At 41.6% G+C, this 15,725-nt stretch overlaps 1 protein-coding gene across 4 annotated transcripts in view; it reads right to left on the bottom strand.

The window, feature by feature from the left end:
• Window positions 1–15,214, bottom strand: part of GOLM1 (golgi membrane protein 1) — a 37,399-nt gene extending 22,185 nt beyond the window's left edge. Inside the window, exons 1-3 of one of the 4 annotated variants that reach the window (XM_068176202.1) lie at window positions 15,073–15,214; window positions 7,592–7,765; window positions 4,894–5,073 (exon numbers count right to left, since the gene is read on the bottom strand). In XM_068176202.1, coding sequence (XP_068032303.1) covers window positions 4,894–5,073; window positions 7,592–7,720 — 309 coding nt within the window. In that variant the 5' untranslated portion in view covers window positions 7,721–7,765; window positions 15,073–15,214. The other 3 variants (XM_068176203.1, XM_068176204.1, XM_068176201.1) reach the window with 3 other exon arrangements.
• Between the last annotated feature and the right edge of the window lie 511 nt (window positions 15,215–15,725).

Raw genomic sequence — 15,725 nt, 5'->3', positions numbered from 1 at the left:
ACTACAGGACTTGCACTTCAATTTACACACTTTCCATCACTTTACATTTAACTAAAACCCAAATAGTAACCCAATGTAAGCAAAGCATACTCTCATGCAGTTCAGAGATATTAAAAATATTGCTGTCCTGTTATGCTCCTCAGATACTTCTGTGGCTCTACACATCCCAAAAGCTATGAGTCCTGATTAACAACCACATAGAATATACCGATTAGAAACAGCCTTTTGCACTCCTGAACTTTTGTTATCAAATGGTCATGTAAGACTACTTGATCTTGTCATTCTACTTCTGTATGGACTTCCAGAAGCTATTTCCTAAATCTACACTGATCTTTAAGAATCCAAGCAAGTTATTTAAAAGTAGACCAGTGACAGTAGTGTTTTATACATACTCAGACCTAACAAAATAATCACTGTTGCATCCTGGTTTTGGGTTCAAATTATGGGTTTTTACATTGCCAGTTTTCCAGTTCTCTGTACCCTCGTGCATCCCTCGGGTTTTCCCCTACTCCTGCGGTTTCCATGCCCGTCTCCCCGTTCCCGCAGTCCCACTCACCCCAAAGCCCCATGTCCGCCCCTGCCGTGTTCCTATTGGTCGCTGTAGTACACGTCATCACCACGATGTCTGTACCCATTGGGCGGGAGGACTCCCCGTCCGCCCTGTCCCTTCCCTATTTCACCCCACTCCTCGGCATGCTCGAGGCCATTTGCGTCCATGCGAAGCTAGGAGCGGACTGTAGCTTTTCCACCGCAGCTCTCACAGCCAATAAATCATCCAGCCGCCACGTGGATGGATTTGGACGAATTCCCTGCCTCTTTGTTTCTTCCCTCGTGCCGACGGCAAAGCGCGGCCAAAAGCCCACCCCGGAGCGCAACAGCAAAAGCGCCTGGAAACTGCGGCGAGCCCCGGCCCCGACGAAAAGCTGAGACGCCCAAGCTGGGTGCTTGAGAGCTGACCGGAGCCAAGAAAAGTAACGCGAAGCTGCGGGTCACAACAGTAATTTTCTAGAACTACACTGCCTCAGTGAATGGTGAACCCACATAGTATAACAGGCTCAGACTACCCATGTTCTGTGCCCTCATCCTTCAAGTAGCACTGAGACAGTTCTACTACCACAGAAGGCAGATTTAACTCAAAGTGATTACTGCACTGCTAGTGACAATGATTTTAAAGGGGCAAATACCTTACCGGTGTTTTGGTTTGGCATGAAAGTATATCAGTACTGTAATTATTCTGTATTTTATCAACAGAGTAATAAGACACAGTGCGCAGAGATTAACTGCAATTATGATGAGTCTCAAATGTTACTTGTGACTTGCTCTTGGTTAGAAGTCCAGATTGTGTAAGTAGGCCTCATATGTAATTTTCTTCTAGAGCCAAAAGAACCATAATTTCTTCCTCAAAAAGTGGGAGGTTTGAGAGGGACCAATCATTCCTACACAACTGCCAAAAGCATTTTACTTTTTCTTTAAGAACAGCAAGAACTAAGAAAAATCTTATTTATGATTCGAAGATCTCTAGTTAGTTGTAGAGTTTGTAAAATGCTTGTAGAATGGGTTGAGAGTCTCAGGATTTGGATTTACATTAATTCTTCCTAACTGGGTAAATACTAGCCACTAATCCTCACAGAATAAATAAAGTTCAGTTCAAGGAGCAAGCTTCCCACCATCAGAAAGAATGAATTCATTACTTGCCTCTCTCCCAGGAATCCCAGATTCCACTGCAATCCATGGAGCCAAAAACCAAGGATATATGTATATGTCCTGTATATACCTTCATACCTTGTAAACACAAGATATGAACATACAAAACACATTTATACGTGGATATAGATACACACAAACAAAAAAACACTCAGAAGCTGTCTTTTCTTATATTCCACATCCCTCTGTCGAATAAACTCTGATCCCAGACAGCTTCTTCCAATAAAGGTCATTAGTGAGGAGAATTAAGCTTTCCCTCTCTTCCCTGCCACCACATCAGAGGCATTCCTGAATTACAGTGGATGAATCCATACCAACTTGGCTGATGTCTTTTTTTGACAAAAGCATGGCTTTCCATCAAAACAGCTCTCCCTACTTTTAAACTAGAGCTGGAAAACAAACAGCATCTCTGTAGGGTATTTGTTTGTGTATCACAAGAAAAGCAAATTTTGAATTTGATGCAAAATGGTGCACAGGCACTTACATGCTCACCCTACCACTTCAGGCTCCTGAGTGAGACACATGCTCTTCTTCAGCCACAGAATGCAGAAATTAGGAAATTAGTCCAATGCACCAGTTCCCTAGGGTATTACTTCCCAGGGTTTCAAAGCAAGCTTTGAAACAAGCTGAACAACTGTATTTTAGGGTGACAGAGGGAAAAGCACTAAGAAGGCAGGAATTTCAACTTCATTGGCCCCAAAATCCACCTTTCCCAGCATCCCACCTCTAACACTGAAATGCCAAATGAATTCCAAGGCAGCTATAAAGCACAGTATTTTCCAAGCAGCAGTTTCTTCTGTCTGAGTAACACTCCGAAACAGAACAAACACCTTGGTAGTGGGTTAAGTGTTTGCCCAAGGTCATCCAGCTGCTCCTTAACCTACACAGACCCACTGTAACTAGGTATTATGGACGCCATGCACTTGAAGCTTTACCACCTACTGCCTGAAGAGCACTACCTTCTGCTCAGTCTGAACTACAACTTGATGATGTCATTTGAAGCACTTCAGTGAATGCAGGACAACCCTACCTTCCCTCTCCCAGCCACAAACATTTTCTGTACCATTTGGTATCCTGGACATGACTGTGATGACTCTCCTCTGCTGACTCTTGTCCAGCCTGTAAACCACACTCTGGATTCCTGTAGAGAAATTACTGCACAGCTTTGCTGACCTTTGCTCTCCTCTCTGTGCCTTTCACAGCACTTCAAAACTCCACCGGTGATCCTCCCACATTACAACAATTAACCCAGTGTATTTCTAAGCTGCTTTGTAACTTTTGTCTTGTCATTCACCCTTGCAATACCGCTGTCTTACCACATGGCTTTATAATATCTCTACAAGCCACTTCAACTCCAGGTGTGAATGTGTTCACTTGTCTCCCTCACCTTTATCACCAACTCTTTCAGGAGAAAACTCCAAAATATTTCAGAAGGAAGACTTTCTTTTCCAGAAGCCACATTGACTCTTCCCCAGACACCACACTCCACCCCATGTCCAACAGCAGTTCTAGTTCTGTAAAATACTTACCACTACTTCTCTGGGAATGGATGCCACATTTTATGAACAGTTCCTATATGTCCGCTAGACTCAAACACCACAAGGAAAGTAGATTGTGTGCTGCCACCTACCTCTCATCTAATGCCAGAAATTTGAAGCAAAAAGATGGCACATCATGCTTCGCAGAAGCAGTATTTCATTCACCAAACTTATTTAAAATTCCTGGATGAGGTCCTGTCACCACTTCCCAACATCTGCCCCTCTTGCTAGCCTGTGCTGAAAACTCCCTGGCCAGCCCTTTCAGTGTCTTTTAGTAACTCTGGCAATATCTATTTATGGAAAGGAAGCATAATACTCTATTACATTTGCCCTTTTCTTACCTTTGAATTTTATTTTTTCTGCTCATGCATGTGTTTTCACTCCCTGTAGGACTGAAGCAGAAAGCAAGAAAATGCAACAGCATTCAGTAGCAACACAAAATAACAGGAGGCAGAAGTGATAAGATTGATTACTCCTTGACTCTTGTCTGAATATTATGAGCTATCTTTTTAAAAAATGCACACATTAAAAAATAAATGGACAAATTATATCTCATCTTTTTTAAAGTATGTGCAAAGACTGAACACAAAGAAAAGAGAGAAATTATCAAGGATACGTGTTTGTCTCAAAAGAGGTAAAAAGAATTGGTTTACTATTTCCCTGAAGATCTGGGGTAAAGATTATTTCAAAATAAACTAATGATACATGACATTGATGCACACATTCTGCCTTCCATTTTTACTCAATTTCTGTTCCCCTAAGTTCTTCAAAGATTAATCTGGTGATATTTTTCTCAAGGCAACACATTTTGAGGAGAAAACCCAGGTTCCCACACAGTGAACCTGCTACCTGAAGAGTACGTACTACCATCACAAGATGTGACTGTTCAGCCTGCTGAATGTAATAGTCCTGGAAAGCTGACTTACAAACTTCAGTAAAGAGACTATGGGAGAAGCATTTTAATAGTCTCAACTAAATACTTCTGCTAATAGGGAGAATTACTAACAACTGCAATCACAGTAGTATCAGAAACACAAGGAAAATACACAGCAAACCAATTTGCAAAATATTACATAGCAGGAATCATACACACTGCTATTTAAGTAGCTTTGTTTACATTCTTCACAAGGAATACCATCCCCCTGGTGAAGTTGAACTGTCAGGAGCACTGCCATGAAAGCCTCACAATCTCATATCTTCCCAATACCATTGAGTTTTGGAGGCAGAAAGCCAGGATGCCATAAAATTTGTAATGCATTTAGAAATAAATGTCAACCATTTATGCTTACAAATATACTTGAGAATATATCTCTTGGTGTATCTTCCTCTTTTTCTTATTTTTTAAAACATTAGTATACAGGAAAAAAAGTGAAGGTACCACCCAAGAATGGTAATGATTTATAGAGAGGATAGCAGTTTTATTCAGAACTGCTGAATAAACTTGCAACTTGCAGCTTCTAGTATTTCAAAATTATACAACACATGCTAAAATGTCCATCCAAGGTCCATTTTCTCAATATCATACAATATAAAATGTTGTGCCACACCAACACTGACCGTAAGCCGCAACATGTGAGCACCACTTCCTGTTGCAGAGTGTGTCTTGGTAAACCACAGTCTCACAAAAAACTGTGGCTAGGAAAAGCCCTACCTTCTCTTCCTGATGTACTCTGTTGGCATTTTCCATCTGAAAGCTGTGCAAGGACTGGATTTTGTCAATCTGCTGTTGCTGCTTTTCTAGCTCCCCTTGGAATTCATTCTTTTTTTGCTCCACAGCACCCCTCTCCGCTGCCGCCCTGCGGACTTTGACTTCCAGATCCATGACTCGACCCTGAGAAAGAGCAGATTAGCCAAAGCAAGCAGAGATGTTTCTCCCTTGCCAGAATCTTGTCCAGTATATTCAAGGAATAGCAAGTATTACAGTGCTAACAATGCGGATATCATGAAAGTCCTGTGTGAGCCAGGGATACTAGTCATACACACAGACACACACCTCTATAGTTTTACGTAAATTAACAGGAGTGCGTATTTTGTAGAGACTGTAGAATTTCTGTTAAAGTTAAGAAAAATGAAAAGCTCAGTACTTGAGCTTAAAAAAAAAACCTAAAACATAAACATAAACATAAAAAAGATTAGACTACCATCCTTCTGAAGTACAAGGACAAACAATTTTTTAAATTTAGTCCATACCATTCTGACAGCTCTACACTTCTCAGTGTTGACCCCAAACTAACTCAGTGTGAAAACTCAGCTCTCAAATCAATCTAATTTCCTGGAAGAGCTAGAAAAGATAGAGGGAGGACAACACTGCCCAACTTTTGGCAATGAACAATTTACATATGGCTATTACACAAAGACATATATGAGAAATATTCATTCATAAACAGAAAATCATCATTCCTCTTGACTGCTCAAAGAGCAGCTACAGTCAGAAGAAAATTCAACACCATCACATCCTGTACATACATAGACAGAGACATAAGCTAAGGAATCAAGCCTGATACTTCCACATTCTTTCCTCCTCCATCTCCACTTCTTATTTGTAAGTACCAATTTAGTTTTGCAGGACATTGTTTCTAAACATTTTGGATTAAAATTGTTCTTCAGCAGCAACTAGGAATACAAAAACATGCAGGGGGCTGGAGATACCAACAGAATCTACCCATATGAAAAAAGACCTGGTGATTCCAGGTGGACTAAAAATTAGACATAATAAAAACTGTGTATTTTCCAAGACTCCAAGAAAATGTACCAGATCTTCTTACATCACAGTATTTAGCATGTCATGTCCCACCTACCCTGCCTCTCTGCCACAGAAAGAAAGAAAAGGGGGAGGAGCCAGAGGAGAAAAAAAAATGAAAATTACTTGCAGTTTAGCTGGAATAGCAAGGAAAAACACTCCTTCCATTTCAGTCATAACAGCTGCAAAGTCTTGCCAACAAACACATAGGTCTACAGAGTTTAGAAGTTTAGAAGCTCCATCCAAGTTCAGCTATGATTTTATTCCATGCAGAGTATGTGACCATGCCAAAGAGAAGTAATTTTCAGGCCAACTTTAGGAGAAATGTATAAGATGGTACAGTACATCAGTAATATCACAGGACCTTGTGTCTCTAGGTTATTGAGACCAAGAAAAACTAGGATGGTGGCATATTTTTCTCGCTATCAGCTGCTTCAGGGCTGTGCAACAACACTTCAGCAGTACTGACAGAGTTACTACACACTGGTAGCCACCATCCTAAGGCCACTGACTGAAGGGAAAGCAAGGGATGACCAGGGTCTCAGAAGTCATAAGACATACCCTTAACTGCAGGGCCAGACAGAAGTGCCCTGTTTGTACAGTGCCTGTTCTAGGGTGAAACAGGAGTTCCACTCCTTCAGCTGTCCACTCAGTACTAAAATCTGGCTCAATTATGAAGAGCATGCAAATTCACTGGATAAACTGGGAAGGAGCTCTCATGAACCACGTTTAAACAACATGTTGTTAAGTTTTTAGGTCAGCTTGTTAAAAACAATAAGAAAATTTAAAAAAAAAGAAAGAGAAGAGGAAAAAAAAAGAACTGTCCTGTAGAGAATGTCACAAACCAGAAACTTGACTCACCTGTATTAGAACAAATGGTACAGAAAGGATTAAAACCCAAGCTCAACAGCCACAAAAAACATAGTTATCATCAGACAAGGTAATTATTACATGTGACTTTTATGTCAGAAAGGTCTTCAGAAAGGTCACTAAGAAACACAAATTCAAATTTTGTTTCTGAACAACCCAGATTTCTTTGTACAGTATGCATACAATGTTACAGGTCATGTACAAAGACAAATCTAGGAATATCACTGTGCTAGTTTTGACTGGGATAGAATTAATTTTCTTCACAGTGACTGGTATGGGGTCTGTTTTGGAATTGTGATGAACACAGGGTTGATAACAAAGATGTTTTTGTTATTGCTGAGCAGGGCTTGCAAAAGCCAATGCCTTTTCTGCTTTGAGTACTGCCACGATGGCGAGGAAATTGGAGGTATTTGGGAGGTTGGGAGGAGACAAAAAACAGAGGATGGCATTTGTTACATCTTTAATGTGAAACAGCACAAGACACCTGAATGTTTTGTGAGAGCAGAAGTAACAAGTATGACACAGGCAGGTATGTTCAAGTTTTGGGTTCCTCACATGTACAAATAGGCATTCATCCTATTCCCCCACTACTGATAATCAACGACTGTAAAATTTGTGGAAATTCCTACAACAAGCTGAAGTTCCTGACTTGCCACATGAAGGAGAATCATCCTTCTTGTGAACGATGTTTACTACTTGCACAAGTACAAACTGACATGCAGAGCAAAAGGAACATTACCTGCAGATCCATGCTGCGAGAACTTGCAACCCAATAATTGAAACCCAAAACAATTATGCATGCCATGAGCGCAGTCATGAGGAGCGGTGGAGACTTCATCCCACGACAGCTGTTTCCTAGTCCTACCATTTCAAGAAAAGAACAAATCCGAAGAACCACAGCAAGTATGGAAACCTGCAAATTAAAAAGGACACATTATACTGCATCCCCAACTATCCAACAGCTATTTTATACACACAATAAAACTTTCTTTGCAGTAATGCAACAGCTGTGAGCTGACAGGTTTACACGCAGCAAGGAAGGTAAATGTATTAGTGTTGACCTGTCTAGATACTTCCATCTGAAAGACAAAGAAAGGTCATTGCACACTATTAGCTTGTACTTAAAGCTTCACATAAAGCTCTTGAGGGGGATGTCTTGGATTCTCCTAACAATATAGTGAAAATCTGCAATAAACAGAACCAGCCATCCCTTTATCATACATCTACCCAAAAATCTACACAGACAACACTGGGCTAGAGAATAGATTGCCTTTTACCTAATTTACTAAGAAAATTAATTTAGTCTTGCTGTTTGAGAACTAATTCCCACTTTGCTTTCTAAAATTGGACAGTTTCAACTTATTCCATCTGACACTACTATTCTAACTTCTTGTTCCCAAGCTTGCAAATAAATATATGTCATGGTTTAACATTGAAGTGAAGTTAGGTCAAACCAATCAGTAGTCAGGTTTAGATATTGGCACCTGGAGTGACCACTGAAGGGATGGTCACGCCTCTGAGAACACAGGGGGTTAAAAGCAAGAACTCGCAGAGGAGCTGTCTTTTTTGGTGCTGGTCAGAGTGCTGTGCAGATCTCCCCTGCCCAGCCATGGGGCTGGGTGGGGGAGGGGAACCCATGTGGCCTGGTCGAGGTGAGCCGAGGGGACTGAAGGACTGGAACCAAGCCAGCTCCTGTGGACAGAAGGGTGGAGAGAAGCAGAGATACCTTTGTCTCCCTTCCCCCCGCTTCCCCCCCATCCCACCAGAGGGAAGAGACAGAGAATGCGGATGGCACCTGTACCTTTGCTGGTGGAGGAGAAAGAGAAGGAGGGGGGGAGGTGCCCAGCCTTGGCCTTGGGAATTGGCTTCTGGGCAGAAATTTCAGCCATCCGGGGAGTCTGAACTTTTAACCATTTCCTGGGAAATGAAGGCTTTGTAAAATATTATTCCTCCTCGATTTGAAATACAAGAGAAACACAGTCTAAGATCTGAGATGTTGGAAGAGGAAATTTTTGGGTGGAAGGAAATGATGGAGCAGCTTGTAGCTGGACTTTTCTTATTAGCCATAGGCTGAACTAAATTCTCCTGCAACAGAGACTGCATTTTAGGAGGATGCAGTAGTGAGCCAAGAGACCTGTTTCAGTGACTACCAACAAAAGAATAGAGAGAACAGAGAAAAGTTGAGGAGGGTGTGGTGATGCCCTCTGTCTTCAAGAAGAAGATCTCTGTTATTGAGACCCTTGGCCCCAGGGGAGGAAGAAAATAGGGAGGACTGTAGTCCCAAAATAAAAAACTGAACTGTTGTTTCTTTTAGTCCTTAGCAAAGCATCCTTAAAGGAGCCCTATGAGCAGTCTGTCCACGCACGGTGGTGAGAGCACTGTGACATGGAAAGGAGAGAGTCACACTGGCAGATTTTCTCCGGGTGGTTGCCATGTGTGACATAGAAACGTAAGAGTTTCTAAACTGCGTTTCCCGGGGGAGTCTGTGGTGCAAGAGAGACTTCTCTCTCCCTTAATGGACTGAGTATTGATTATCTGAAGGGTGGCAACTTGATCAGGAACCCTGGGTGGTGTCTCACTGGTTTTGTTGGAAATTGGGTGGGAGGAGGAAGGGTGTTTTGGAGGGTCTTCATCCTGGATTTAGTGTCTGTGTTTTTTTATAGTAGTAGTAGTTTAAGAAAGTTTTTTTTTTTCCTTTGTTATTAAGCTTGGGCCTGCTCTGCTCTATTCCTGATCACATCTCACAGCAATTATTTAGGAAAGTGCATTTTCATAGTGGTGTTGGCATTGCACTAGTGTCAAACCATGACAATACATAAATAAGACTGAACCAAATTATTTAAAGGAGAATCTAAAAATAACAATTAATATAAACATGAGCAGACACTCAATTGATTTCAATGATACATTGCCTTAGGTGTTCTCCATTTTGATCCTCAGCTGCCTTCTCTGCTCCTACAAAAATAAATAATGAATTAGCAGTACCAGAGATACTACTGGTTGTTATTGAGATTTGTGCTATTTCTGTGAAACAGACCATCTTAAAAAATAGGCAGGGGCAAAGGGTAGCTGCAATTCTCTTTGAAATAGCCTACATTGATTTTATGAAGTGGTGAAATCTGGTCTTAATAAGCCTAATGGCACCTAGCTTCATGAATCCTTAAACTCCAGGGAATCTTGGCTGCAGTTTGCAGATTGCTCCCTTGTAAACTAAGATTAACTTTTTTTTTTTCTTTCTGCACCCCTGCAGACAAAAGACAGCAAAAATAAGCACAGAAGGCCAGGCAGACAGCAAATATATATGCACCACAAGACACCAGTTATATCTAAAATGGTTACTTTTACTAGTAATGTATTTTACAAGTTCTCAAGGAGCTTTTAAGCAAAGCAACATCTTCCCTACTGTTGCAATGTACAGGTGGCAACATTTAAAAAATTAATAAATGGTAGCAGCTCTCAAAGGATTTACAGTAAACATACACTGTAAACACAGGGGAAGAATGTGATGCCAACACTTCACAGGTACCAGAAATACAAATTCTACTGTATGTCCAGCACTTAAGTCCTTCAACAGCTCACCTATACCTCAAGTGTCCACATGCATTCTCTGCAAAATTCCCTGTCTGCAGTCAAGGTAGATTATATCTTCTCATTTCTCAGTATACAGTGCACAATACTGCCAGATTCACACAGGTTTCAAATCCATGTGCTCATCTGAAAAGTTTCCTAATTTGTATTTGAGGGTGGAACATACAGAGGATTATAAGCGTAAAATGTAGCTTCCTGAAAATGTTGCCTCTTCATAAACACACACATACCACAAAACAATCCAAAGAAGTCTATTATCTGAGACTTGAGTTTCTTGCCTAAAGGAAACCTCAGCTAAGATGCAAAGGGACATACACAGCACAGCTCCAGTGGACGCCCACAGATACAGATAAGTAAGGTCAACACTAAGAAGCAAAGGCAAGTAAAGGGATCATGTTGGGGTTTTTTTCCTTGTAATGCAAACAATTAACATGCAGTAGATTAAAACAGACACACAGAGACATGCAGATTTCCAGTAGAAAGCTATGAATTGCAGAAACACATACATCTTGCCACAGACTATTTTCCTACTGTATCATCCTAAAAGAAGCACCTGAGAAGTACAGAGCCACCATGTCTTACACATGATCCCTGAAAAACAAGAATCCCGGATGTCTAGAACAGCAAAAATAAGAGCAAAAAGGGCACAATTAGCACTGCCATCTCAGCAAAGAACAAGAAAATCTATTTACTTTTGCATACCAGAATACAATACTGTATTTCAAAAAAGGTCTGTCAGAAGCCGTTATGAAGTCATCTGTATCTTATTCCTTGCTGTAAGAGTATTAGCAGGTACACCTGACACGTGGAAAACATAGCACTGCAAGATGCAGTGATTCATTCTAAGTGTGAATTGAATAAAATAACTGGTATTTTCCTCACAGCTGTCAGAAATAGAGAAAACAGTTCACATTATCAGCAGTAACAGCTTGCACTGTAATCTACTAAATAAATATATGGGACTAGCTGTTTAGCTCAAAAATTTTCAGAGGTAAAGCAACTATATTGTTCAAAGAAAGAAGGATTAGTTCACCATGCAGCTTAAAGCACCGATATGTGCTTTAAACTATGCTAAAAATGCCAATACACCTAGATAGACAAATCTGGCAGCATCAGCACCTTTTCTACTGCTTTCAGCTGCTAAAAAACAAACAGGCAAATAAGTGTTGATTTCACTAAAGCATGTTTGACCTCAGTACATCGCTCTTTCTAGAAAAGAGCAGTGCTGTTTACCCTTAAATAATTTATATTAATTAGCAATATACTTTTATATCGAACAGAAGGAAAAGCAAAAGGAAGAGGAAAGGCATGAAAGACACAGAAGGATCTTCAGTTCGTGTACTGCAGACCCAAAACTTTACCTCAGTTGCAATATTGATATTACCTCTCTCATTAGTTTAAAAAATAAAAACTGGTTAACTTTCTGCCATGGATATGCATACTCATGTATTTTGGAGGTGAGATAATCAAATCAGCTCAATAAGCACATTTACATGAAAATCTGTTTGCACGTGCTATTTTCTAGGAAACATCTGGTCTGGCACAGTTATTTGAGTTGGATTTAAAATAAGTTTCTGATTTTATGGATAAGAAAGTAATGTTACTGAAGATGAAATTCAAACATGTCAATGGCAGATGTAAAAATAAGCATATTCATAAAATTCCTGACTTCGGAACAGAAGATTTCATCCTTCTGTTTTTCCAACCTAGTGGTGCTTCATTGAGAAGATGTTTTAGACTCTGAGATATTCAAGCAAATTAACATACAGCATACTTCCCACAGTAAGCAATTCTTTCTTTTTACTGTACTCAGAAGAAGTAGGATATCTGGTATCCAGCAATCTTCCACTACAGATAAGCAACAACGTTGCCAACCAAGCCTCAAGACCAATACTCTAGTTGTAAAAACAAAACAAAATAGTGCGTTTCAGACTCCCAGAAAGAAAGCCAAATCCCTCTGCTCACAGGATTAATCTCTGTGTACCTGCTGAGCAGAAATAACTAGAAAAGGTGAAAAATTCAATAGACACATAGCAGACAGTGTAAGAAAAATGTTCCCTTATCCCTCGCCAGCATACCTGCCTACCAACCACCTCCTCGACCACCCAGCCACTGCATGGTACAAAGCCAGTATAAGCCAGAGCAGCATCTAAAGACAGACCACAGCTGAAGCAGCCACTGACAAGTGAAGGCACAGCTTCTTGGAGGTCTGAGTACTTGCAACTCCGAGTAAGGACAAAGTCTAACTAAAACCCCTGCATAAACCAGAGACAAGAAACAAAAAAAAAAAAAAAAAAAGCCCAAACAAGGACCTAAGAACTAACACACAGCACAGAGGTCACACAATCCCATCCCAACCAGACTGGACCAGAATGGAGAAACCTCCTCCGTCAAGGGAGTCCCTGAGATAGTGATGCTTTCCCCACCTATAGCAGATTCTTTTCCAACCTCCCACTGAGCTTCTGGAGGAAATCACTGCGGTTTTTTTCAGATATTGTCATTAAATTCCTACATCTGACTGCTTGAATTAAAGCATACTGTATTAACCAAGCAAGTTAATCAAAACTTCTTCCACTAACAAGTTAGTTAGGTATACCCAGATAAAACTAAATCATACTTAAAGGTACTAGAACTTGAGTGTTATTTTAAAAAACAATTAAATTAAATTGGAAAAATAAGTAATTCTTAAAATAGTGAATCAGAGAGCAAACATTTGTGTGCCTGGCTTCCAAAAATAAAGGATTTTGGGTGGGTGGAAATGGAGTGCAGAAAAAAGGAGTAAAAACCTTTCTGTTTTCATTTTATAAATGGTTAATACACAGTAGTGATTATCTCTGAAAGATAAATCCAGTTGGTTCTTACTCACAGCAGGATCTTACTTACAAGTACCACTATTCACAGCCCCATGGTGAGAACCAGCTATAGCCAGCAGCAACCTTTATGCTTTCTGCTTGCACAGAATGTACACAGGGCTCAAGAAACTGTACACTGTCACAGAACAGAGCATACAGATTTCTTATCATCCTCTGCAGCAACACTGTCTGAGGGTGGCTTTTCCTTTCAAATTTGCAAGTAAAAAAAGGTCAAACAAACATTTTTCCATTGGAGATTTAAAGTTTGTGCACAGAACTCAAGCCTGCTGACCACAAACTTCCTATATGCCTTTCACAGGGATTTACAAACTGCAGCAAAAAAATAAAAGAAAAAACACACTGAAACATTCAGCAACAGCAACAGCTGCTACTCAAACTTCTGTACTTTGGATGAATGTCACAGAGTCACTATTTACCAAAAGTATCAAGCTACACTTTTTACAGGAAGGGAAGGGCATTTTCACCACAACACATTCAGCAACTCTACTCTCATCCTGCTCAGGAATAACCATTTGACAGTCAATTCAGGTGTCAGGTCTTCCTTTTCTAATGCATTTTAAAATAAAAATAACAGATCAGAAAACTATGAAAATCCTAAAAATGCACTATCTGTCCAAGGACAGGGTCACTGTTACCACTTGTTCACTAATCATATATCAGCTCAATAAGTCCCTCATCTTTCAAATGATTACTTTACAAGAAGCTAATAACCAAACACCCTCAATGCCCTTTATCTGATTAAAGAGAATTCTGAAACAGGTACGGGGCAAAACAGAAGCTAGAGGTTTAAAGTAGGTATCTATCCCAACAGAATCCTGACAGAAGTTGGCTAACTAAAAATAACTTGATAAAATGTTCTAGAATATCTGGACATGTTGCCTAGGTGTACTTTCAGATAATAGTTATTACCACTGAAAATAATGTGTATGAAAACAAAATTGAAAAAGCAAACTTACACACCTGAACTACCTCAAGACTATTCACTTACTTTTATGCATATATTTTGTTGCTGGTATTTTTCCCATACAACATGAACTAGCTTGTTAAGTTCACAATTAATAGGACACCCACTTATTTTAAATGAAGATTATGAAACAGAGTACAGTAAGTTTAGATATATGATTAAAAACTCAGTAAATTGCTACCATTTCCCCACCACTACTAAACTACACATATGGTTTGACTGTAAAACATGCAGACCTTCCACTAGGAGTGAAAAAAATTTTAACTATACAAATAGTTCTCTAAAATCAAGGGCTATTAAGATGTAAGATGAAAGGCCATTCAAAAAAAGTCAATTCAAGAGGAAGACTTTCTAAAATGTTCAACTCTTTCTATATTCATGCTGACAAGGGAATCCAATTAAGTAAAATAAGGCAAACTTCCCCCGTGCAGGCAATAAACACAATACCCACTGTGTACCCAACATCCGAACCAAAATTTCTGAAGAGGTGGGGGTAACACTTTTCCAAGCAGAGGCGGGAAGGCCTCTGGAAGCAAGAACTTTTCAGAAGCCATCAGTCCCCTGAGCAGAGGTAAGGCCTCCGCAGCCCTGCCCGCGGGGAGAGAAAGCAGGGAGCAGGCTGCCTCAAGACTAGCTCGGAAGGAGGAGGAGGAGGAGGAGGACAGTCAACAATCTCAGGTAGCCACCCTGGCTGCGACAGACCACGGAAGGCCACCTAGTCCGACCCTTCCCGGGAAAGGTAGCCGGGAGGAGGCATCTCACACCTGCACTGATTTCTAATATTACAATTTTTACCTTCGCTGCGAATATTCAAAGATGTTTCCGGCTCAAGACCCTTAGGAGGGAAGCCTAGCTGAAGAAACAAGAAAACGCTATCAGTGTCCGGCAAGCACGCCAGTTAAGCCCTAGTACCTCTGCGATCACTGCCGGCAGCGAGCGGGAAGTGCCCGCGGGACGGAGCCCGCGCAGGGCCGCCCCTCACCGCCCCTCACCGCCCCCCACGGCCGGCTGCCGCCCGCACGCCCCGGGCCGGGGCCGCCGCTCGTTCCCCACCGCCGGCCGAGCCGAGCCCGGCGGGGCGCAGCTGGCAGAGCCGCGGCCTGGCGACCCTCGCGCCCCACCCGGCGGCCTCACCTCAGCGTGCCGCTGGCTGCGGCCCCCCGAGCAGAAGGGCAAGGGACGCCGCGTCGCCCCTTACGACCCGTCGTCGGCGGCAAGAAGAGTGGCAGCAGGAGGCGGGCAGGGCGGGGCGCAAGGAAGATCCCACCCAGCCCCTCGCCGTCCCGCCCCTCACCGTCCCGCTGGCGCCTCCGGCCGAGAAGCGCCTTGCGCTGAGCAGAGCAGTGTGTGTACCGCCCTCTGCCACCCTGCGGCACCCTGCACCCTCACCCTCCGCCCGAGCGGCTCCAGCAGAGTCCTTCCTTCACCAGCGCTTCTGCTGAGTTACA

Source organism: Anomalospiza imberbis, chromosome Z, assembly GCF_031753505.1.
Source record: "Anomalospiza imberbis isolate Cuckoo-Finch-1a 21T00152 chromosome Z, ASM3175350v1, whole genome shotgun sequence".
NCBI classification, from domain to species: Eukaryota; Metazoa; Chordata; class Aves; order Passeriformes; family Viduidae; genus Anomalospiza; species Anomalospiza imberbis.
The sequence above is the reverse complement of the archived record's forward strand: the minus strand, read 5'-3'. Positions and strand labels throughout refer to the sequence as shown.